The 25,907-nt window shown below is 34.9% G+C and overlaps 1 protein-coding gene across 3 annotated transcripts in view; it reads right to left on the bottom strand.

The window, feature by feature from the left end:
- The window catches only part of TFPI (tissue factor pathway inhibitor), a 65,096-nt gene that overhangs the window by 21,092 nt on the left and 18,097 nt on the right, over window positions 1–25,907 (bottom strand). For 2 of the 3 annotated variants that reach the window (XM_019740703.3, XM_088793927.1), the window contains exons 2-3: window positions 16,927–17,049; window positions 4,469–4,666 (exon numbers count right to left, since the gene is read on the bottom strand). In XM_019740703.3, the coding sequence (XP_019596262.3) occupies window positions 4,469–4,666; window positions 16,927–17,047 (319 nt within the window). In that variant the 5' untranslated portion in view covers window positions 17,048–17,049. Of the gene's footprint in view, window positions 1–4,468; window positions 4,667–16,926; window positions 17,050–25,165; window positions 25,301–25,907 lie in introns of all 3 variants that reach the window. The other variant, XM_088793926.1, reaches the window with a different exon arrangement.

Consider the following 25,907-nt stretch of genomic DNA (forward strand, 5'->3'; position numbering starts at 1 on the left):
AATAACTGTATTGGAACACCCTCCCTGCTCACCTGATCTGGCCCTCAGTGACTCTTTCTTTACCCAAAGATAAAGGAAATATTGAAAGGAAGACATATTGATGACATTCAGGACATCAAGGATAATATGATGACAGCTCTGATGGCCATTCCAGAAAAAGAGTTCCAAAATTGCTTTGAAGAGTGGTCTAGGTGCTGGCATGGGTGCATAGCTTCCCAAGGGGAGTACTTCAAAGTTGACCATAGTGATATTCAGCATTGAGGTATGTACAACTTTCTAGGATGAGTTTGTGAACTTAATTGTCAAGCCCGTATACTTAGACATTGAGGATTATTTTGTCTTTTTGATTAATTAGCCTTCATTCTTATAAAATATTTTTCCTTTCTCTAGCTAGTATTTCTTGTCCTATAATCTACTTTTCCAATCATTCTTATGATTAGTGATGCATGGTATACTTTATTTCATCCCTTCACATTTAACATCTTTGTATATTTATTTTTAAAATGTCTTTCCTATAGACAACATGTAGTTAGTTCTTGACTTGTTTTTTGTAGTAAGTCTAATACCTGGCTTTTAATTGGAGTGATTACACCATTAAATTTTAATGTAATTATTATGGGTCAATATAACTCTCTAGCTATTTGTTTTCTGGTGCTCATCTGCTCGTTCCTGTTTCCCTCTTTTTCTGTCTTACTTAGGATTAAATATCTTAATGAGAATTTTATCTTCATTATTGGTGTATTTACTATATCTTTTTTTTTTTTTTTCTTTTTCCTAGTGGGTGTTCTGGGCTTATAATATGCTTCTTTAATTCATGACAACCTAGCTTCAAATAATTTTTACCACTTTCACCCATAGTATCTAGAACTTTGCACAGTAATCTCGTATCCCCCCTCCCCTTTTTTCTTGTGTGTGTTAGTTTTAAGTGCTTTAATATTACTTCCAGTGCGGGTCTGTTAGCAATAAATTTTCTCAGATATTGTTGATCTGAAAATGTGTTTATCTCCATTTTATGGGTATTTTTACTAGATCTGCATCATTAATTGACTGTTTATTTCTTCCTTCAGTTCTTTAAATATGATATTCCATTTTCTTCTCGTGAATTATTTCTTGATGAGAAGTTTGTGATTCTTTTGATCTTTGTTCCCTTATATCTAATGTATCTTTTTCCTAGATCTTTAAGATTTACTTTTTATCCCTGATTTTCAGCAATTTGATTATTATATTCATTTGTGTAGTTTTCCTATTTGTGTGTGTGTGTGTTTATTCTTTTTTGAATTTGCCAAGGCTCTTGGTTTTATAAATTACTGTTTTCATCAAATATAGATGAGTTTTGCAGTTATTTTTTCACATATTTCTTACGCCCCTACCCCCAAATACCAATTACACATTTTGATTGATCATAGGTTACTGGGCTATATTCTTTTTTGTTTGTTTGCTTTTTCAGTCTTTTCTCCCCCCCCCCCCACAATTCTTCATTTTGAAGTTTCTGTTGCTCTGTCTGTAAGTTTACTGATCTTTCTTCTATAATGTATGCTCTGTTCTTAAGTACATCTGGTGAATTTCCTATGTATTGTATTTTTCAGGATTATAAATTCCATTTACTTCTCTTTCATATGTTCCAGTTTTTTATTAATATGTTCGTGTTTTCTTTTAATCCTTTAGCATATTCATAACGGCTATTTAAAAGTTCTTGTGTACTAATTTCATCACCTCTGTCATTTATATGTCTGTTTGAAGTGAGTAGTTTTTCTCCTAGCTATGAATCACAATTTACTTATGCTTTGAATGTTCAGTATTTTGAGGGGATTGTGAATGTTTTTAAATGTCATGTTGTTGGCTGTGGATTTTATTGTCTTCCTTTAAAGAAAGATGAAGTGTCTTTGGGCAGGTAGTTAAGATACTTGTGGATCAGCTGGATCTTGTAAGGTTTGAAGCTTTATTAAGGCAAATCTAAAGTAAATTTTTGGGTCTAATTTAGTCCTACTACTAAATTAAATGCTAACTATCTCTCCGTCGTGTGAGAGCTCTGGGAATTGTTTCAGTTACAAATCCCTGATAATTACTTTCTCAGACTCATAGAATTTCACCAGATGCATTCAGTTTTATTATTCTGTGACAAACTCAAAGAGATTGCTATCCAGCTTTTCTTAATTCTCTCCTACATAAGTCCATTCTCTCTCACATATTGTTCCTGAAACCTCAGGCACCTCAGCCTCCTTATCTCATATTTCCAGGTTGTCCACCAGGGAGGCCCCTATGCGGTGCTTTGGTTTTTCTCTCTTAACTGTTGTCCAGAAGTGCGAGCATACAGAAAGTTCGGGAGATTACAGAGCACACCTCACATGTTTCCCTTCTCTCAGAGCTCAAAATCCTGCATTGCCTTTTGATCAATGTCTGAAAACAGTTGCTTCATATATTTTGTCCAGTTTTATAGTTATTTATATTGGGAGAGAGAGTTCAGTTCAGTTATTCCTTGTTGAAGATGGAGTTCTGTCCTTAGGTGATTTTAAAAAAAAAGCCTAGCCATATTTTTTTTTCTCTATGACAGCTATATCCTTAACAGCAGCTTATTATATAAAATACTCAGATATTCAAACAATGAATATCAAGTGGTTTTTGGAGAGGTAATGAGAAGATGAGGACATGAGACTTACATTTATATGCTAGGCAGTAATGATGTTTTAGAAGATATTATAAGTAGGGCAGTCACTGAACAACAAAAGAAAGGTTAACTGTTGCACAATGTTGAAATAAAAGATTTGTAAATTATTAAAAAACAACAACAAGATAGTTATGTATTTCATGGAAGAGACAAGTTGATCAAAATAAGTAGGCTGCTATATGGGAAGGATTACAAAGAATGAATGAGGTCACTAGTCCTCTAGCCAAGGTACTGAACCTGAGTGATATTCAACTCAGCACAAAAGGATACTTGGCCCCGTAATGGAAAGAGAATGACTTACAGAAATCTGTGATGAATTGAAAATGACCAGGCATCACAAAAAACTAAAAGCATCACAGAAGACCACTGAAATGCCTAATCTGTGTTAGTAACATTTGTAGCACATCTATGGGGAGGATATAGGAAAATACGTGCTCTGAGGTCAAAGAAATATACTCACATCGATTCTTTTCTGTCAGATGTGGAACTTACAACAAAGAACCTCATAGAGTCACAGAGGAGAGAACTTCTCTCTTTTCCCACATTGAGATTTCCCCACAGGTCTAGAGCATCATGATGCCAAGGCTATTTTGTAAAAGCTGCTTCAGAAATCATTATCAGAGTGAGAATGAAGGCTGCCTGCTTTTCAATAAAACGAGACACCTAGTGGGACTAACTGAGAATACCACCTCTTTAGTACTACAGTTCATTTCAACTAGCTGAAAAAACATGCTACGCTATGGGGAAATTTGGAGGTAGAAACTGGGGAAACAAAGACAACTCAGGTTCTTCCATCCCTCAAGGAGCTCACAATTCAGAAGAATAAAACTGAAATAAAAAGCCTTCAAAATTATGATCAGTAATTATTTGGAATTTATTTCAGTGAGAAGAGATAAAACCACCTACACTATAGCAATATGTAAAATGTTCACAAAATGTTGTCTTGATAGGATTAAAGCAGAATAACGTGTTCAAGAAAGTTTAATAACAATATAATATGATGTACTTTGAAACCTTATAACTTAGTAACAATATGAAAAGGAAATTTGGGTTCAGTGAAGTCTACATGGATCAGCATATTTCTTTTCTACAGTGTTCCAAGATTCCAAAGAGAATGATTTTACATATATATGCACACACACACACACATATATAGTATATATATATATATATACACACACATATATATATATTATATATATAATGTATATATACAGTGTGTATAGATAGTATATATATATACACAGTGTGCATATATATGTATATACTATATATATGCGTGTGTGTGTATATATATATATATATATATATATATATATACACACACACTATATATATTTCTGCTACTCTCTGATGCAGCTCACAATTTTCTAATCAGTAGCTAGTGAGAGCCTCAAGGTGGATTCTCAGATTCATTATCTTGATGGGATAACTATGTGGTTGCTGTATTGATAAAGTCTAAGTCAATGTGACTAACAATATCTTTCCTGTCACCTCATAACTGCTGAGTTACACTTACTGCATTGCAGATTTAAAACCTGCTTAAAGGTTTTTCTTACATCTTTATTATGGAGAAGAGCATAGGACAATAAATGGGGCTTATTATATTTCATAATGACTGATATGGAAAAAGTAAAATAACGTTAGTCGAACATGAATGCTGAAAATGTGAAAAAAATTGACAGAAATATTCCTTGGAATGTTAAAAGGATTTGTACTTATTTTTTTCTAAAATTATCAAATTTATGATTATATCTAATAGCTTTAAAGATGCCTATGAGATAAGTGTCTCCAGAAACCTACCTCTCATACATTTTTCTTTGCACTCTTCCAGACTTTCAAATCGATTCTGATTTCCTTCACATCCCCCGTATATAAATTCTTCACACTGTTGAGTATGAACATTGAAAAAAAATCTCTTCAGCATTGCTTTACATGGGCCATCATCTGCTTTAAAAGCACAAAATGCATGTACAAGTTTCAGTGGTGGCAACTCAGCATCTACAAAATAAAAATAAAAATAAAAGATATAACATATAATTCTTCATCAACATTGTAATAACGTTCTTTATTTCCTTTTCAATGCATCCTCACTTGAAGATAAAGTACAATAAACCAGGCTGATATAAGAAACCATAAGAAGTTATTCAAAGCTATCAAAAAGGTAGATAAAGTTTATAAACTCACCAAATGAGACAAGTCTTATCAACTACTAAACAATAATAATTGATTATTAATCAACTATTAAAGGGAAATGTAGAATAATTGTTCTAGATTCTTGTTAATAGATATTTCTTAAACTTGTACCTGTTGACTGTTATGGCATTGAATGGTAGTTGTAAGGTAACCAATCTGTTGACATTATAAATAGGTAGAGAGCTCTTTTTTTCAATTCAGCAGTTTTTAAGGGCAGATGTTAAAAGATAGTTCTTTGAGTTCCCCTCCCTAATGCACAATTGTGTCACTTTTTACACATAAAATAACTCATTAAAGGTAACAGTGCATTCATATCCATTTATTATATATCACACTATACTAAAGCATTAATTATGAACATTTAGGAGTTTGATCAATCAATCTATCTATCTCATGGTATTTTCCTAAATATTCAGTCACTTATTTTAGTCACAGAAGAATTTCCTGTCATGTACATACAGAAACTTGATTTTTATCAAGTCTAATAATCTTAATAGAGGCCTAATTTTAAATAAATTACATTTAAATATATTACATAATCTGCCAGTAAGGTAGACCCTGAAAATTGTGATTCTTACAACAAAAATGAAAATGACCAAAGAATACCATGTAATACTGCTTGAAGGGGAAGAGGGAAGGGAGCGGAGTGGAGACGCGGCCCACTTCTGCGGCTGTGGGGACAGGGTTCGCATCTACGGTGGTGGAAACACGGCCAACATACCCAGCTGCAGAGACGCAGGGGATCCCAGGACAGAACAGAGAACACAAGAGCCAGGAGGTGGGCTCTTTCCCTGCGTCCCACAGCTGATCTCTCCTGCTGAGGGGGCAGCATATCCAGCATTTAAAGCCATAACCTCAGCTGATACCTCCAGTTGGGCCCTAGGCCGGACAAAGGACACAAACTCATACCTGGGCCCCTCTCCCCGCTCTTCCAATCCTACCCCGCCCTTCCAGAGACTTAAACTGGTCCCTGAAATGAGGAGTAGTTTCAGATTACAGAGGAGCCTTAGTGCTCAGGCACTGGGAAGACCGGCGGGCAGCTCTGACCCAGGGAAGAGGCTGGGAAGAGTGTGATTTTTGCTGGGCTAGGAGAGAAGAGACTCCGCCATCCCCAGCCACCACCCTTTCTGGCCTGCTTAGGGCGGGGCAATTACAACTGCGGAGGCACTCCCAGGGATCAGCAGTAAGCGGCAGATGCAGCTCCCAGCTTTCCGCAGCTCAGAAATCTCCCGCCTGCCACACACACACACACACACACACACACACACACACACACACACGGAAGAAGTGCCCTAAGACTCAGGAGAACTGGACACAGGGCTGGTGGTGCTACTCTCCGTGTGCATATGTGCAAGCAAGGGCAGAGACTGCACTGGCTTTGTAAAAACTACCATACAGACCCCTCAGCCCCACGCATCTAAATCTGCAGTCCCAATGTCACTCTGGGCACCAGGTGACCAGCTCTTCCTGCACAATACGCAGGGGACTCTTTGGTATAGCAGAGGGCAACCTGGAGATTACTTGGTGGGCTTAAGCCAAGACTGGTGCTGCTTTTTGTTTTGTCTTTATATCTTTGATATTTTTGCCTGTGTTGAGTGGGGGTTGTTGGTCGTTTTTACATGTGAATGTATTTGATGTTTTCTTTGTTGTTGTTATTGTTGTTGTGCTTGGTGATTTGCTTTGTTCTGAAATTGCCGTACCAGGGCCCAGCTTAAGAGGCACAAGATTCAACATATCCAGAGGTCAACTACAGACCAAACCAGAGTACTACTGGGTCTGACATACAAGTGACATACCCAGAGGGAATTCTCTACAGGCACAAGAGCCCATAGAGGCCAAACCACATTTAAGTGGTCAACCCTCACGAAGCAGAACACCCTGCGGTGGACAGAGCCAAGTCTCACAACTAGTCAGCCTACAAGTTAACCCCACCTACTCACAAGCGAAAAGCAATTAAAGATCTTCTTTAACAGGACAATATACACAACACAAGAGTCACCTTTGGAGCACACGCAGAGGAGAAGAACGAAGTAGTGCAAGTCAAATATAAAGGACACATACTACATAAGATAACCAGCAAGAACTAAGAACTCTAGGGGATCTACCTAATGCATCGAAGCAAACACAGAGAGTCAGCCAGAATGGGGAAACAAAGAACCATGTCCCAAATAAAAGAACAGAAGAAACCTCCAGAAATGGAACCAAATGAAACAGAGGTAACCAACCTATCAGAGACAGAGTTCAGAACACTGATGATAAGAATGTTTAAGGAGCTTAGAGACGACATAAAGAAGGATAGAAAAACCATAATGAACAACCAGTTAGAAATAAAGAACACAATTACCAAAATAAATAGCTCACTTGAAGGAATTAAAAGCAGGTTAGATGAAGCAGAGGATCGAATCAGCGACTTAGAAGACAAGTTAGCAGAGATCACCCAAACAGAACAACAGAAAGAAAAAAGAATAAAAAACAATGAAGATGGTTTAAGAGACCTATGGGATAACATCAAGTGCAACAAAATGTGTATCATAGGAATACCAGAAGGTGAAGAGAGGAAGCAAGGGATTGAGAACATATTTGAAGTAATAATGTCCGAAAACTTCCCTAACCTGATGAAGGAAACCGACATACAAGCCCAGGAAGTGCAGAGAGTTCCAACCAGGATAAACCCAAACAGGCCCACACCAAGACACATTATAGTTAAAATAGCAAAGGTTAAAGACAAAGAGAGAATCCTAAAAGCAGCAAGAGAAAGACAGAGGATTACATACAAAGGATCTCCCATAAGACTATCAAATGACTTTTCTACAGAAACATTGAAGGCCAGGAGGGAGTGGCAGGAGATACTCAAAGTGATGGAAAACAAAGGCCTAAAACCTAAATTGCTTTATCCAGCAAGGCTATCATTTAAAGTTGATGGAGAGAGAAAGAGCTTCCCAGAAAAGAATAAGTTAAAGATTTTATTACCACCAAGCCAGCATTGCAAGAAATACTAAAAGGACTTCTGTAAATAAAAGAAAGATGAAAACAATCTAATTACAAATTTAAAAATGGCAATAACTATGTACCTATCAATAGTCACTTTAAATGTAAATGGATTAAATGCTCCAATCAAGAGAAATAGGGTGGCTGAGTGGATAAGAAAGCAAGACCCTTGTATATGCTGTAGACCAGAGACTCACCTCAGATCAAAAGACACACATAGGCTGAAAGTGAAGGGTTGGAGTAAGATATTTCATGCAAATGGAAATGAGAAAAAAGCTGGGGTTGCAATACTTATTTCTGACAAAATAGAATTTAAAAGGAAGAAAATATTAAAAAACAAATATGGGCACTATATAATAATAAAGGGATCGATCCGACAAGAGGACATAACCCTAGTAAACATCTATGCACCCAACATAGGAGCACCTAAATATATAAAACAGATATGACTGACATAAAGACAGAGATCAACAGTAACACTATCATAGTAGGGGACTTCAACACACCTCTGAAAACAAGGGACAGGTCTTCCAGACAAAAATCAATATGGAAACAGTGGCCTTAAATGACACATTGGACCACTTGGATTTAATCGATATTTTCAGAGCATTTCACCCCAATGCTACAGAATACATGTTCTTCTCAAGCGCACATGGAACATTTTCCAAGATAGACCATAGGTTAGGCCACAAAACAAGTCTTGATAAATTTAAGAAAACTGAAATCATACCAATTGTCTTCTCTGACCACAGTGCTATGAAATTAGAAATTAACTACAGGAAAAAAAATGGAAGACACACCAATTCATGGAGTCTGAATAACATGTTACTAAATAATGAATGGGTCAAGCAGGAGATCAAGGAAGAAATCAAAAGATATCTCGAGACAAATGAAAATGAAAACACGACGACCCAAAATCTATGGGATGCCACGAAAGCAGTCCTAAGAGGGAAATTCATAGCATTGCAGGTCTACCTAAAGAAACAAGAAACATCACTAATCAACAGTTTATCTTCACACTTAAGGAACCTGGAAAAAGAACAGCAAAATAAGCCCAAAGGGAGTACAAGGAAGGAAATAATAAAGATCAGAGTGGAAATAAATGAAATAGAATCCAGAAAAACAATACAAAAGATCAATGAATCCAAGAGTTGGTTCTTAGAGAAGATAAACAAAATTGACAAACTTTTAGCCAGACTCATTAAAAAAAAGAGAGAGAGGACCCAAATTAATAAAATCAGAAATGAAAGAGGAGAAGTGACAACAGACACTGCAGAAATACAAAAAAATGTAAGAAATTACTATGAGCAACTATATGCCAACAAATATGACAATCAGGAAGAAATGGACAATTTTCTAGAGGCATACAACCTTCCAAGGCTAACTCAAGAAGAAACAGAAAACCTGAATAGACTGATTACTACCAGAGAAATTGAATCAGTAATCAACACTCTCCCAAACAACAAAAGCCCTGGACCAGATGGCTTTACAGGTGAATTTTACAAAACGTTCAAAAAAGAATTATCATCTATTCTCTTCAAGCTCTTCCAAAAAATCCAGAAGGAGGGAAGACTCCCAAACACTTTTTACAAAGTCACTATCACCCTGATCCCAAAATCAGACGAAGACACCACAAAAAAAGGAAACTACAGGCCGATATCGTTAATGAACATAGATGCAAAAATCCTCAACAAAGTTTTAGCGAACAGAATTCAGCAATACATTAAAAAGATCATACACCATGATCAAGTCGGATTCATCCCTGGTATGCAAGGGTGGTTCAATATCCGCAAATCAATTAATGTGATACACCACATTAATAAAATGAAAAATAAAAATCACTTGATCATATCAATAGATGCAGAAAAAGCATTTGATAAAATCCAGCAGCCATTTATGATAAAAACCCTTAAGAAAGTGGGAATAGAGGGATCATATCTCAACATAGTAAAGGCCATATATGATAAACCCACAGCTAACATCATACTCAATGGGAAAAAGCTAAAACCATTCCCCTTAAGATCAGGAACAAGGCAAGGTTGCCCACTTTCTCCACTTCTATTCAACATAGCACTGGAAGTTCTAGCCACAGCAATCCGACAAAAAAATAAATAAAAGGCATCCAAATCGGTAAGGAGGAAGTAAAATTGTCTTTATATGCAGATGACATGATACTATATATAGAGAACCTTAAAGACTCCACCAAGAAACTCTTAGAGCTGATAGATGAATTTAGTAAAGTAGCAGGATACAAAATTAATATTCAGAATCAGTTGCATTTGTATATACCAATAATAAAACATTCAACGCAATTCCTATCAAACTACCAATGACGTTTTTCACAGAAATAGAACATATAATCCTAAAATTTATATGGGACCATAAAAGACTCCGGATAGCCTCAACAATCTTGAGAAATAAGAACAAAGTGGGAGGTATAACAATACCTGACATCAAATTATACTACAAGGCTACAGTAATCAAAACAGCATGGTACTGGCATAAAAACAGACACATAGATCAATGGAACAGAATAGAGAGTCCAGAAATAAATCCATGCCTATATGGCCATTTAATCTACAACAATGGAAGCAAGACTGTACGGTGGGGTAAAGACAGTCTATTCAATAAATGGTGCTGGGAGACCTGGACAGACACATGCAAAAAAATGAAGCTGGACTACCTCCTTACACCATATACAAAAATAAATTCAAAATGGCTTAAAGACTTAAATGTAAGATCTGAAACCATAAAATTCCTAGAAGAAAATATAGGAAGAAACTTCACAGACATTACCTGGAGTAAGATTTTTACTGATATATCCCCTCACATGAGGGAAGTAAGAGAAGAAATAAACATGTGGGATTACATCAAACTGAAAAGTTTTTTCACAGCAAAGGAAACCATCAATAAAACAAAGAGAGATCCTACTGAATGGTAAAAGATATTTGCCAATTATATATCTGATAAGAGGTTAATATCACAAATTAATAAAAAACTCACTCAACTCCAGAAAAACAAACATCCCAATTAAAAAATGGGCAGAGGACATGAAGAGACATTTTTCTAAAAAGGACATACAGATAGCAAACAGACATATGAAAAAATGCTCAACCTCACTAACCATCAGAGAAATGCAAATAAAAACCACAATGAGATACCACCTCACCCCAGTCAAAATGGCTATCATCAATAAATCAACAAACAACAAGTGCTGGAGTAGATGTGGAGAAAAGGGAACCCTTGTGCACTGTTAGTGGAATTGCAAATTGGTGCAGCCACTATGGAAACAGTATGGACGTATCTCAAAAATCTGAGAATGGAACTACCTTATGATCCAGCAATTCCACTCCTAGGTATCTATCCGGAGAAATCCAAAACTCCAATTCAAAAATCTTTATGCACTCCTATGTTTATTGCAGCACTATACACAATAGCCAAGACATGGAAACAACCGAAATGCCCATCGGTAGATGACTGGATTAAGAAACTGTGGTACATTTATACAATAGAGTATTACGCAGCCATAAAGAAGAAAGAAATCTTACCATTTGCAACAACATGAATGGACCTAGAGAACATTATGTTAAGGGAAATAAGTCAGACAGAGAGAGACAAATACCATATGATCTCACTTATATGCGGAATCTAAAGAAAAGAATAAGTGAATGAACTAATCAGAAACAGTTTTGGAGACATAGAGGAAAAACTGAGGGTTGCTAGATGGGTGGGGGGGTGGGGATAAGGAGGAAGGTGAGGGGATTAGAAAATAGTCTGTAACCACAAGATGGCCACTGGGTTTTGAAAATTAATTTGGGGAACATAATAATGTTGTAAAGATTTTGTAGGGTATCCGATGAACACGTGTCCCATTTGGGAGACCACCTCAGGGATGATTTAGATGCCTGATCACTGCACTGTACACCTGAAGCTGAACAATAATGAATGTCAACTATAATTTTATATCTATCTGTCTATCTATCTATCTATCTATCTATCTATCTATCTATCTATCTATCTATCTATCTATCGTATATACATACAAATACATACATACATACATACATATATAGATATATCTATAGCTATATCTATCTATCTACCGATAGATAGATGATAGATAGATAGATGATAGATAGATAGATGATAGATAGATGATAGATAGATAGATGATAGATAGATAGATATAGCTATAGATATATCTATATATGTATGTATGTATGTATGTATGTATGTATGTATGTATTTGTATGTATATGGTTACAGGAAGCGGAGTACAGCATTAGGAATAGAGACTGGAAATGTAATGGCTCTGTGAGATGTCAGACGGATAGTGGATGGGGGGAGGTGGGTTCACACAGTGTGAGGGATATAAATGATAAACATCTAAGTGTTGCTTTGTCTTGTGCACCTAAAACTAATAAAAAAATAAAATAAAAAAATACTGCTTGAGTATTGTCTATGTCTTTCGGTATTCACTACGATCCCTTATGGGAATATTGAAACCTTAAAATGCCCTAAACCAAATTTCCCTTTAGGGGGCAGCAGTATTCTATTCAATTAAAACTGGTAAATATAAATATCTTCAAAAAAGTATTTTAATGTATTATAAAATAATTTACTTTGAAAAAAGAAACATGAACGGATGTCACTTTAATATTTTTACATAAAACATTTTTAAAACATGAAATAAAAGGTACGTTTGAGTATATAATCACCTAGAAGGAAAATCAATTTAAAATTTCCTATAGCTTCAAAACTTCGGTGTATTTTTTGAAAGAAAAGAAATAGATATTATAAAAGTTGCATTTGAAAATTTTATCAAGCCTCGTTTGACCTTCATAATGTGTTATCCTAATCATCTATTGAATTAATGTCAAGTATTAGCCATATTTCAGTAATGTTAAAACTCTTTGTAACACAATAGTTGAAATGTCATTTTTAATTTTGTTTATGAGTCATAAAGTGATAAGTAGGCCTTCAATCTTGGAATGGTTAAAAATATGGCTATCTATACATAAATTGGTATTATTATGCTGACATATTATTATGTCATTGTTTTGGTTTCTTTCATAACTGAATTGACTATTTTTTTTAACTGAAATAAATTGAGCCAACAGAAATTATAGAACAGCAAACTTTCCAACTTAAAATTTGATAAGACAGAATAAAATATAACAGATGTATTGTAATACATGTATCTTTACCTACAAGAGACAGCACAGCATCAAGACTAAGTTGCCATACATATTCAGGAAAAGTATTTCTTATAAATCAATAATTTATATCATATTCTTTTTCACTGATAGTCCCTCTACTTTTTACTCTTGATATACTTGGTAGTCCTTGCCATCATGCCAAATCTCTTACTTTACATTTTCTGTATTAAGGATATAATCACTCCAAGTTCCCTCTGCTATTTATGAGTTATGCCACCAGGTGGTAGCAGTGCACCACAAAAAATGAAAGAGTACACCATAGTTGTGGTTGTACTAATAATAAGAGCTAATGTTTACTGAGTAATTACTATACTTCAGACATTTTGTAATATTATTTAATTATTACAACAACCTTCTGAGTTAGGATTTACTTTCTCCATTTTGCAAATTATAAAACAGCACTTCACAAATTAATGAGTAATGACTTTAATTCACACCATCAGTAATGACTTTAGAATTGATGCCACGTTGTTTTACAGCGTATATCTCACACATTCTTAATAACTGAGTGATATTGTCACAGATGTTTGTGCCTGAGATTTCTAAATTGGCACTTAGGTGAAGCACATAGACTTAAAAATATAATTTCCACTCAAAAATTGTTCTTTTCTAAAATTTACTTGATGAAAACCAACAGTTTTCGATGAAGAGAGTGGGTGATGATTTTACACCAATTTCCTAAGGAAAACATTGTCAATTAACTCTATTTTATTAACTATTATCTAATTGTTCATCTTTACCATTCATATTTTCATGCATTTCTTCCGTAATTCCTGAATTTTGTGCAGTGAGCTTGGGACCCACACGTGAACAGCATCTCTCAGGTGTGGGAGTGATCAGGTGGGCCCTACTGCACACAGTGCCATGCCATTCCACCCAAAAGGGATGGAAGTCTGTCTTGTTTTCATTTCTTACTTAGGATAAACCTTTTGGAAAGTCAGCAATTGCGTGTTCAACATGCAGCAGGCACTGCTGTCACAGCAAGGATGGTAGTATGTTAGGTGGCAGCCGTCGCCCCTCTTATATAAATATTCAAGGACCTCAGGGTGCTGTGCACGTGTCTAATGAGACACTTAAGCTTGTCAGAGGGGATCGGGGATAACTTTCCTGATTTAAAGGAAGTGTTTACTATGACAAGGTATGATCTAAAGCCATGAAACTGGAAAACACATACAGGGGAATGTAACAGGGATTTAATGTGGTGCAGCCAGATAAATAGGAGTATAGTTTATATTTAAGCATTTTTGCAATCAGTTTCTTGTATTTTATGTCTCATAGTCTGAAGACGACAGTCTCACTCTCCCCTTCCCCTGTGGTGAGATATTGGATGGAAGACTCATGATAATATTTGGGGACATGTCATGTCCTTGCCTCCTAGAATCCTCTTTCTCCTGGAACTTTTTAGGGAACCTAGAGCTTTCAGGCAACTTACTACCTACGATTCTCCATGTTGCTTCATGGTCTGACTAAAAGGTTGGATTTCTCTGGAAGGGAAGAACGCAGACATGTACTCTTTGTCTTCTCTGTGTCAGAAAATGCGTCAGATGCTTTCTGCAGTTGATACAACAACCATATGAACATAGTTGCTTACATTACTTACCTATAGATGAGGACACTGGCGATCAGTATGTTTACATAACACATCTGATTTCGCAAAACTACTGTGTGGCAAACCACACATGCAAGCTTAGGTCTGGCCGATTCTACATCATAGAAAAGATACTTGCCTTTCTCTAAATGCTCCCTGCTAATCTCTCTCCCAGTCCAAAGGAACTTTTTCAAAAAGCTTATCACCACTATTTTTATTGTTATCATTTTGTCTTTTCAAGAAGTTTATTCTATTTCATCCTCCCTTCAGGTTGGACTGATTCTTATGAGGTCTATCGACTTGTGAGAGAAGCAATAAAATCTTGTATATTTTTCTATAAAATGATAGTATGCTATTTCAATGAAATGGTGTAATTCTATAAAATGATGGCATAGCCTTGGCCTAATGTGATAAACGGTATCTCAAAAACTGAATTGATATGGTGTCATGGTATTTTAAGATTAATTAAAAATGAAGCAAAGCCAAAACTGGGTAAGACTTCACAGCTCAGTCAGCTAAGTGGTCTTCACGTCTAGCTTTAAAATCAATTTTTTTTTTTTCTTATTCAGCTGGGTTTGGTCTGGATTTATCCAGAGATTTTAAACTCTGGCTTAATTAGTGGTAGGTTAATTCTGGTTTCTTGGCTGACTGTGGCAGCAGCAACAATTTCAGGAACCTCCTGGTTAACTGGCATGCATTTTCTTAGCCTAATTGAGGGAGATTGGACTGGGTGAATTTGGGAACACTTGGACCCTTTCTTCTTCCAATACCCAAAATGGGGTTGCATGCTTTTTTCCCTGTTGGGATTTAATTTATTCTCCACATCCCTTTCCTACCCAACCTCCAGAATATTAGATCTTTAGCTCTTTTGATCAGTGAAACAAATGAAGAATTGGTGCTTAACTCATAATGCCCAAATAGCTTTATAAGGCACATTATGGTTTTTACTTTATTAAATAATGTTTCATGTTAAAAAATTTTGTAACTATATATTTTTTGATGACATATAACAACAAGCCTTTATTTTTCACTACAGGTAGGATATGACCCTAGCTGGATTCGCTTCTTGTCCACTCATTAGTCGGGCCTCATCCAGCCTAGGCGGGCATGGGTGGCTCGGCTTCCAGCTGTGGGTACCCCTGGGGCAAATCTTCAGATCTGCTCAAAGTGTCTCATTTTTGTCTGCAGGCTGAAGTGATGTAGCATTTACCACTTGGCCACTTCCCCATGCCCATCTCTCAGATGGCTAAGCTTAGATGAGTCCTCTTCCTCTTTGCATCAACAGCAGCACCTTAGGCACACTGTCGCTTCATTTACTACATTCTACTGAAATAACTACATTATACTGAACTACACTTCAGTCTCCCATGTGCAGTTGAGATTCTTGAAAACCCAGAGTCAGTCATCACTACTTCCTCAGCACCTACCACAGTTTCAGACACATACGATGCATTTTTTCAATCTTTATCAAAGGGGCGTATACTGATCAAAATCACTTTAAAGAGCTGTTAACGATATGAAATAAGAATGTATTTATGGAAATTTATGGTACCTTATAAACATACGTACAAATAGAAGCTATCACCGTGTGCATATTCTCCCACTATGACCAATGACTTGACGTTTCAATAATTTACTAATTTTCCACAAATTATTACTTTTAAGAAAGAAAGAAATCTGTAATAGTAATCACTGTACAGTCTTCTCCCTGTTCTATTGTTTTATTGCTAACATTTTATTTTTGGACACAGCTTTATGGGATTAGAACTGACTTCTATTACCCAGATCTCTTGGTGTCCCGCTTGACTAGATTCTCACATTGGACTTGTCTGGAAAGTTCTTATTTTGGTAATAAGGGCAAAAGAGAGAGAATGGCTGAAACCTCAGATGTCTGTGGTTTCTTTTTCCTTCTCACACTTTTCCCAGCCAAAGGGTGGCATCAAGTTTCATAGAGTTTTTTTTATAGCTATGGCTCCTCAAAATTTTTCAGAGTTTTTCAGTGTTTAATATTTATAGCCTGGAAAAAAAAAAAAAAAAGAGAGAAAAGTCTTCCTTGCTAATGTGACTCCTTTGGACTAAGAGTTGTTTTTTGTTGTTGTTGTTTGCTTGTTTGTTTTACATATCACATTATATGTAAGATATTACGTAAGAAAAATGTCATCTTAATGAAAACCAATCTTCCTACACAATGTAGAAAACTACATTAAATTTTTGGATTAATATTGACAGCTTTGACTAGCTTAAAAAGATGAATGCTTCTAACATTTTACCTGTAATGTTTATATGTTCTTCATCTTCCTCAGGAACTGCATTAAGGGGGACAGAAGCACAACTAAGCAGCAGACATAGAGACGCCCCCAAAATCTGTTCTTTCTTCATTGTATAAACCATCTCTAAAATACAAAATCCAGATATGGTTAACAAATAGTGTTAGTGTGGAATTTTCTATAGACTGGTAGGCATCATATGCATGCCTCCAAATATAAATTTGTATGACCTTTAATAGATGTTCTCATTCCATAAATTCTGCCCACACATTCCATGGCACATATATTTAGTGAATATATCTAACAATATTCAAATCCACAGGTCTATTCCAACCTTGAAAATACAAATTAAAATGGCAATAATTGAGAGACACGTGTAATTGATCAACACGGCTAAGTATATATTAAGATCCATTTTTGTGGGCAATTCTATTTGCCACATCTTTCTCATAGCTATTCTTTTTACTATGTCACTAATAGTTATATTTTATTTTTTCTTGCATTTTTCTATTATTTCATTAATGCAATTTTCAATTCCGCATTTGTCTTTCCCTTTGCTCTGGACCTTCTTTTAAAAAAGAAACATGTGTTCCAAATTTTGATTTGTTGACTTTTAAATATATTTCTGTTTTCATAACCAATTTCCTAACCAGGTTTACTATGAAATAGCAAACAGAACTGCTGAAAAAAGAAATGTCTAAATGTCCAGCCAGTCCTTTACCCCATTTCTTCCACCCTCAACTTAGAGAGTTATCTGATTCAAAAGAGTCTCACAGAAAAGTAACATTAAGTGATAATCCAACACTTTTACAGTCTAAGGGAAACAGATTTCAGCAGTAGAGTGAAATTTCCTGTTTCAAAATGATTTAAAGATCCATAGCAAAAATAATGGAAAAGCACTTTTAAGCTTTTTTAAAAAAAGGCTATTTTTCCTTTGGATTCAAAAGTGGAAGGAAATGTGTAATGTTCATATTGCTTCATGGGAAGAGGAAAAGAAAGGAACATGTGCACACTGGCATTCAGCCACTAATGCCATTGCAGTAGGAAGGAAAGAGAAATCTTATCAGTAAACATTCACAAAAGTGGGAACAGGTATTCCACCAAAAACAAGTCAGAGAATTCTCTGTTTATGGACGTTGTGGATACAGCAATGCACACCATTAAGGTGTGGATAACCTTATAATAAATAATAAAGTAATAAATGCCATTTTGCTTCAAGCGTCATTAAATCACTAATGAAACATATAACCTATTTTCTTGCAACACTTTGGAAATATTAATGCATATTTAATATTTTGCAGCAGTATTTTAAATACCTTCTGAACCATATCATAACCTACTTGAATCCACAAATATATGTATGCGTGTGTTTATACACACGCGCACACGTGCAAGGTCTGACGATTAAGTTCACGAACTTGTTGCAATGATGTTGCTAACCTTTTCTGATGTCAGAGGGATTATTCATAATGAATTTGTACCAACTGAAAAAACAGTGAAGCAAGTTTACTATTTGAAAGTGCTGAAAAGGCTGCGTGAAGAAGTTGACCTGAACTTTTCACCAACAGTTCATGGCTCTTGCATCACGACAATGCACCAGCTCACACAGCACTGTCTGTGAGGGAGTTTTTAGCCAGTAAACAAATAACTGTATTGGAACACCCTCCCTACTCACCTGATCAGGACCCTAATGACTTCTTTCTTTACCCAAAGACAAAGGAAATATTGAAAGGAAGAAATTTAGATGACATTCAGGAAATCGAGGGTAATATGACAAGAACTCTGATGGCCGTTCCAGAAAAAGAATTCCAAAATTGCTTTGAAGGGTAGACTAGGCGCTGGCGTCAGTGTATAGCTTCCCAAGGTGACCGTAGTGATATTCAGCAATGAGGTATGTAGCACTTTTTCTAGGATGAGTTCGAGAACTTAATTGTCCAACTTCATATATATATATATATATATATATATATATATATATATATATATATAATTTTACATATATATTAATATAATATATATTTATATAATATTTGTAAATTATAATATATATATATATTTATATACTATTATATATAATATATATTATATATGTATAGTATTATTCAGCGATAAAAAAGAACGAAATGTTGACATTTGTGACATCGATAGACCTTGAGGACATTATGCTAAATGAAATAAGTCAGATAGACAAAGACAAATTCCATCTAATATCACTTATATGTAGAATAAAAAAAGTAATCAAGTTCATAGATACAGAGAACTGACAGGCGGTTGCCAGAGGTCGGGAGTTGGTGGTAGGCAAAAGAGTGAAGGGGATATAAATTTATTTTTTTAAATATACATTTAGTGGAACTTATGGATAAGTAGAGGTTAGGAAGAATTTGGAATACAGTTTATAGACAAAACAAAACAAAAAGATTAATTTCATCTAGAAAATTCTGTGGTTTTGAGCCTGGAGCTGGGGTTAGGAAAAGTATTTGTCATTTAGGAGAGTTGTTTTTCTCTAATTTGTATTTGGCAGAGTTAACGATCTGAAAATGTTGAGATAATTATGAAACCAAGAAAGAGGAAGGCGTAACAGATGCAAATCACCTATTCACACAATTACATAGTACTCACTATGCTCACAATGACGATTACTCACATTTTTATACTTTTGCCTGTTTTTCATGTTTTGAAATAGCTAATTTCCTTTTCTAGTAAGATGAGTGTTTTGGTCTGGGTAAATGGTAGTGAAAGATGGAAATAAAGAAAATCTGCCAATCATAGACCCCCAGAACTTAAAATGAAAGTAGCCTCTTATATGCATGACAAGATTTTTAAGGAATTTACTTAAAAAAATTATTTGCTGTTTCATCATTTGTTTATAATATTAATATTCTCAGGAGAATATGTGAAAAAGAAGTGGTCTGTGTGAATCTAGAAAGTGAGGAACCATAAATGGAAAAGATATCCAACCAAGTTCATTGGAGCTAGACATATTTTGGTAATTTGACTTTGGTGACTGCAAGAGAACAACTGAATGGCAATGGATATTGATGTGGATGAGAACTTGTAGCAGGATTTAAAGAGCAAAAAGCTCAAAGAATGGAGGAGACAAATAGGCAAGAATTATAGCACTAGGTTTCTAGTACATCACTCTGGGAAAGGCATGATACAACTAGTAAACAGTTATTGATCTATTCTATCATTAGTTTTGGAATGCATTCTCATTACTTTTTCATCTTTAAATTAAGCTGGAAAAATCACATACTGTGTTAATGTATATACAGAGAGTGTCAAAATGTATACACATTTTAAGGAAGGAAAACTGTTATTAAAATTTTAATACTCAATATATACCAATAACAAAAGATGAGTACAAGTCATGTTTGACTTCTGCAATTGTGGTTACCATCAGCGTCCAGTCACTTCTGATTACGGCGAACTACTGCTTGAGCAACATTGACCAAAATGTCCACTTGTATACACATTTTTTTGGCACCCCCGATATTATCAGTATGGTGCTTATATAATTTAAACTTCCTAGTTCAGATTTTCTTTATCACATGTGTTTGAATTTTTTCTTTTTTAAAGTTTTACTATTAATCTCTAAGCAAAATGAACATTTTCTCATCTTTAAAAGAAAGAAATGTCGTTTTGGATGCTTCATTTATGGTGTACCAATGAAAAACAGGAGAGACAAAAGCAGACTTCCAGAAAAATTGGGGAAAAAATAACTTGAAGAATAATTCAAATTTTCTGCTCAGCAGTGACTAATACTACTCTTTTGATGTTTATTACTTCCATCTACTCAATTTGGCTCGTCCCCAGGGGCCCTACACTTCTGCCCACTAAAACCTGGAGCTTATTTTTATCTTTCACCTATGTGCTTTCTTGACTGTTTCTCATTCCGGGTGAGTTTGCAGCGCACTAATACCAAGGATAATGAATGAAGAAAGGAAATATTCGAATAAAACTGTGGTGGGAGGACGGAGACAAAAAAAAGCCTATAGGGATTCTAGTAGTTTTCTATTTTTATTTTATGTTTTGAAGTTTACTTTTTATAAATAGCATTTTCACATGAAAATTTCCAAATATTCATAATGACTAGGGTCTGGAAATAGATTTTTGTTAAAAATATTTGTTACTAGACTTCCAACCATTGTTCCTGGATGGAGAGTTACTGAACATGCATAATCTCAGTGAGAGGTTTGAGAGCCCGATTTTTTTTTAGGAAAAGAATATTTTCTGAATAAATATACTGTGGGAATGCAAATGTTTGGGCAGTTTCCCAAGAGAAGTCTAAGGCTGTGTAACTGCAAGTTTGCCACATACCAAATTCTAACAAGTCAGTACGGAGCCTTCTGTATCTCTTTATTCACTTCCCCCCCTGGGTACCACATTCCTGGGACATGCAGTCATCACTCTAAGCATTATGTTGGCAATAGGAATATATATCTAGAATATAACATTAACATTAAGATCAAATATGACTTTATAGTATATACACCACATTTATTTTAAGAAATTATATAGCACATGCAAAAATATATCATTATAAAACATCATTTTTTGTAATGACATTATTTTTGGAAGTGGTTACTTATCTATTAGGTTACTGTGTCTTGACAATAATGCTGCGCAGCCAATCAGGCAGGTAAATTGAATTGATGTTAGAAATACATGGTTTTTATTCCAACATTATATAATTAGATGCCTAGTAAGTAACAGGCAGGACTATATCCTGAACTTTCCCAAAGCATCCTTAAAATAAAGAAGATTTATGGAATAGAGACCAAATCCAATTCAGGAAAATATAATTAAATATGTTAATTATTTATGTCTTTCCATATTTATTTCTTTGAAATATTACCTTTATTGTGACTTAAAGATGATTAGTGAATATCACCAAAAGAATTACAGGATAAAAATTGGTTTCTCTGGTTGGCTAATCCTACAAGGACAACTCATTCACTAATATAACTTTTTAATGTGATCATTATAATTTTTGATTCAGTGAGTTGCCTAAACATTTTCTATTCCTGGCTTAAACTCTATACTTCATTAGTGATTATATTTATTACCACTTAAATATTTCCACATCACTCTTTCTGTATATATGGGAAGTTAGTTTTTAGCCTAAGCCTTAGCTAACCACATTAAAGAAGGGCATACATTATAAGCATTAGAAAATCTGGGGTGAAACTATTCTCCATGTCTATGAGTTTTTGTTTCTTTGTTTTTCTTGTTCCTTTGTTGTTTTCAGTTTTATATCCCACGTATCAGTGAAATCATATGGTTCTTTACTTTTTCTACTTGACTTATTTCGCTTAGCATAATAATCTCAAGATCCATCCATGTTGTCGTAAATGGCACTAACCATTGTCAAACCAATAAACTTTAAACAGAAGAAAAAAAAATCTGGGGCTTTGTTTATGACACAGAAGTTTACCCATCAGTCAAAGCCTGAATAAACAGATTGAAAGAAGCCTACATAAGGGAATATCTTAAAAGAGGTACTTGAAAATCTAAATATTTCTTTTCCCTCAAACATTAGAGGAAACAGAAACCACATATATACGCATTAAAAAACAAAAACCTTGGCTAAGGACCAAAGTTAAAAACAGCAAATTCCTATTTTGTTAAAGCCCCATTTCAAACATGTCATTATAGCCAGCTCTTGAATTATATGGATTTAATTTTCATATTGTAGGGTAAGTCTTTGTTTAGATATTCTCTCTAGATACCTGCTTTTAAGGCATTTTTTTTTTTTAAAACCATGAGGTGGTTAAATTACAGCTTGTAATTTTAATAATAATAAATCATAACGCAAATAGAAGTTTCCGTTAATGAACCTTCATTATTATTTTTTTCTCACTTGTATCTTACACTCACTCTAAGGTAATGTTGTTATCCTCATTTGATAGAAGAAATAAACAGTAGTTAAAAATGGTCAAATATATGGTGATGGAAGGAGAACTGACTCTGGCTGGTGAGCACACAATGTGGTATACAGATGATGTATTACAGAATTGTACACCTGAAACCTACGTAAGTTTATTAACCATTGTCATCCCAATAAATTTAATAAAAAAAGAAAAAAATGATAAAATAACTTTTCCCAGAAAACAGCCTGTACGTGGAAATGTAGGTATACCTAACTCTGAAGTAAATGACTTTAATCACTGTTTTATACTGTCAGATTTTTTTAAAAAGTAGTGTTGGTAAAAGTAAATTTAAATATTGGTAAAAATTATATTTCCACATTAATTCATGGATTGATTAGTGTGATTTGTTGTGATGAAAATGGTAAGTACAGATTTGAGAAAGGCATTACAGATTTGATTAAGGTAGTTACTATTTTACAATGGAATTGTTTATCAAACCATGTTGGTCAGGTAAGTTTTTGGAACTCTGAGCATACAATGCTATAAATGAAGTTTATGTTGATAGACCAACTGGTTAAATAAATAAATAAATAAATAAATGAACAAAAGAGCCTCAGTGTTTAAGACAGGCAACCTTCAGTGAACTAGCCCAGGTTTGAAGTTTGGCAACAAGGCTGAATTAGATCCAGTTAAAGGTGGCTTCTCTTTGCCTTTCTTCAAACCATGGAAGAACCTTAAAATGGATCTTCACTAATAAAGATAAACGTATATGGTGATGGAAAGAGAACTGACTCTGGGTGATGAACACAAAATGTGAGATATAGATAACGTATTATAGCAGAATTGTACACCTAAAATCTATGTAATTTTACTAATAATTGTCGCCCCAATAAACTTCAAAGGAAAAAAAAAAGATAAAAGTGACTTTGTGGATAAAACGCACAGGAGATGTCAGTCTACTAGGGCTACCATAACAAAGTACCACAGACTGGGTGGCTTAAACAAAAGGAATTTATTTCTCCAAGTTATGGAGCCTGGGAATTCTGGAGCCTGAAGTGCTGGCTGATTTGGTTTCCTGGTGGGAGCTCTCTTCTTGGCTTGCTGACACCGCCTTCCCTCTGTCTCACATGGTCTTTCCTCAGTGTGTGCAGGTAGGAGAGACCTCTCTCTTTTTCTTTTCTTATAAGGCCACCAATCCTATTAGATTAGGACATCCTCTTATGACCTCATTTAACCTTAATTACCTCCTAAAATGTCTAGGTCCAAATGCAATCACCCAGAGTTGTGGTTTCAACGTATGAATTTGGGGCAATATGATTCAGTTCATAATAGGAGCTAATTTTTTTAAGAAAGTGTGTCTGAACTTGGTTAATATTAGGTTGGTGCAAAAGTAATTATGGTTTTTGCAATTGTTTTTAACCTTTTAAACTGCAATTACTTTTTCACTGACCTAATAAATTTGTCACAGAAGCAAGGATCACTTGTCTATTATCATTATGGTGTGGGAGAAGATTTGTGAGCTCGAGAGTCTACTTTTTAAACTGTAAGCCAATTAATTATTTCCTTTCTGCATAGCTATAGACTTCCATGTTCTATTTCTTGCTGTGTAGTTAATCCTGAGGCAGGACTGGCCATAGATTCCTACAGGAAATGTAGAAATCACCTGTATAAGAAGGACATGTAGTACGCAGGTCTCCCAAATTAAGTATTTTTCTTGATTTTTTGGTTGTTTCCTAAGATAGGACATCTATTCTGAGAAAATGATTGTTTTCTATAAGTCGCTTCTAGAAAGAAAGTGTCTTTTTAAGTTTCCAACAAGAAAGAAAGACATGGCAGGTAAAACAGGCCCTTACTGCCTGACCTCTTCTGTACCCTAATTACAAATCATACGTTAAAGAGCAGAAGGCACTGCCCTGTACGTCAATTCTTGTGCTTAGAATTAGGGCATAATTTTCTCTCAGTTAGATTGTTGTGTGGGCTAACTATGAAATTGCTCAAGGTTTTATTTTAAAATTGGAAATATTTTTCATAATTTTGCATAATAAAGTTTATTAAAAAAAAAGATTCTAAGCCCCCAGAAGCTAAGTGTGTAACATTTGCCACATTATTTTAGGAAAATGAGCAGTTATTATCACTATTATAGAGGGAATTCTGTGGTAAATCCCTTAAGGTGTCCGCCTTACCTTTCCATTCCTGGAATCAGGCTCTGACTCAGTCTTGTAATTGCTATGGAAATATTGCTTCTATATCAAATCTCTGGTCAAATGGTTTCTTCACAGCATCCTTCTTTGAGCATACGATACAAAATAGCTCCATGATTATGTTCCTTTCCCTCATGCTTTTATTTTATTTTTTTAAATCACTGCACTTACCCCTAAATAACACATGTATTTACTTGCTTGCTGTCTGTCTTCTCTGTCCTTAAATGCAGGAATTATCTCTGTTCTGTCTGGTACCTAACAGGAACCCAATAAATTATTGTGGAACAAATTAATGAATTAAGGAATCTGTAAAAAAAAAACAACGTACATTTTTACAGAAAAGTAAAGAATCACTGGAGAAATTTAAAACAAATACATGCACTAAAATTATTTAAAACTGCATGAATGAAAGTGAACATAATAGACCTCATTTATAAGTTAATCCTCTATTAGAAAATACAATAATTATTTAACTAATTATTTATTCCTTTCCTCTATCTTCCTGCTCATATTCTCTACTTATAACATCTGCTTTCAGAATTCCTATCAAGTGGAAAATAATTGAGTCACACTAGCATCTGGCTACTGCTGAATTGCCCAACTTGACAGGAATAGACACCTGATAGAGATAGGTCAGTTGCTGGTCTACAGAAAGAGGTGTGGTGCAGACTTCCAGAGGGACAAATAACAAGAGTTCACTAGAGAGGCTGCAATGGGGATCTTAGTTGTTTGCATTCTAGTCTCTGGCTTAACTCATGACTGCATGTTCTCTAAAATGCTCCATAGTCTATACTCCATATCAGGGAATTCCAAATTGTGCCCTTGCAGTCCTATTATATGTGTTGTTTAGTGCATCTAGATTAATCTTGTCCTGTGACACATAATTAATATGTGATTTATGTTATCATCACTT

This window comes from Rhinolophus sinicus, chromosome 17, assembly GCF_057876585.1.
Source record: "Rhinolophus sinicus isolate RSI-liver-muscle chromosome 17, RSI-T2T, whole genome shotgun sequence".
In the NCBI taxonomy this organism is placed as follows: domain Eukaryota; kingdom Metazoa; phylum Chordata; class Mammalia; order Chiroptera; family Rhinolophidae; genus Rhinolophus; species Rhinolophus sinicus.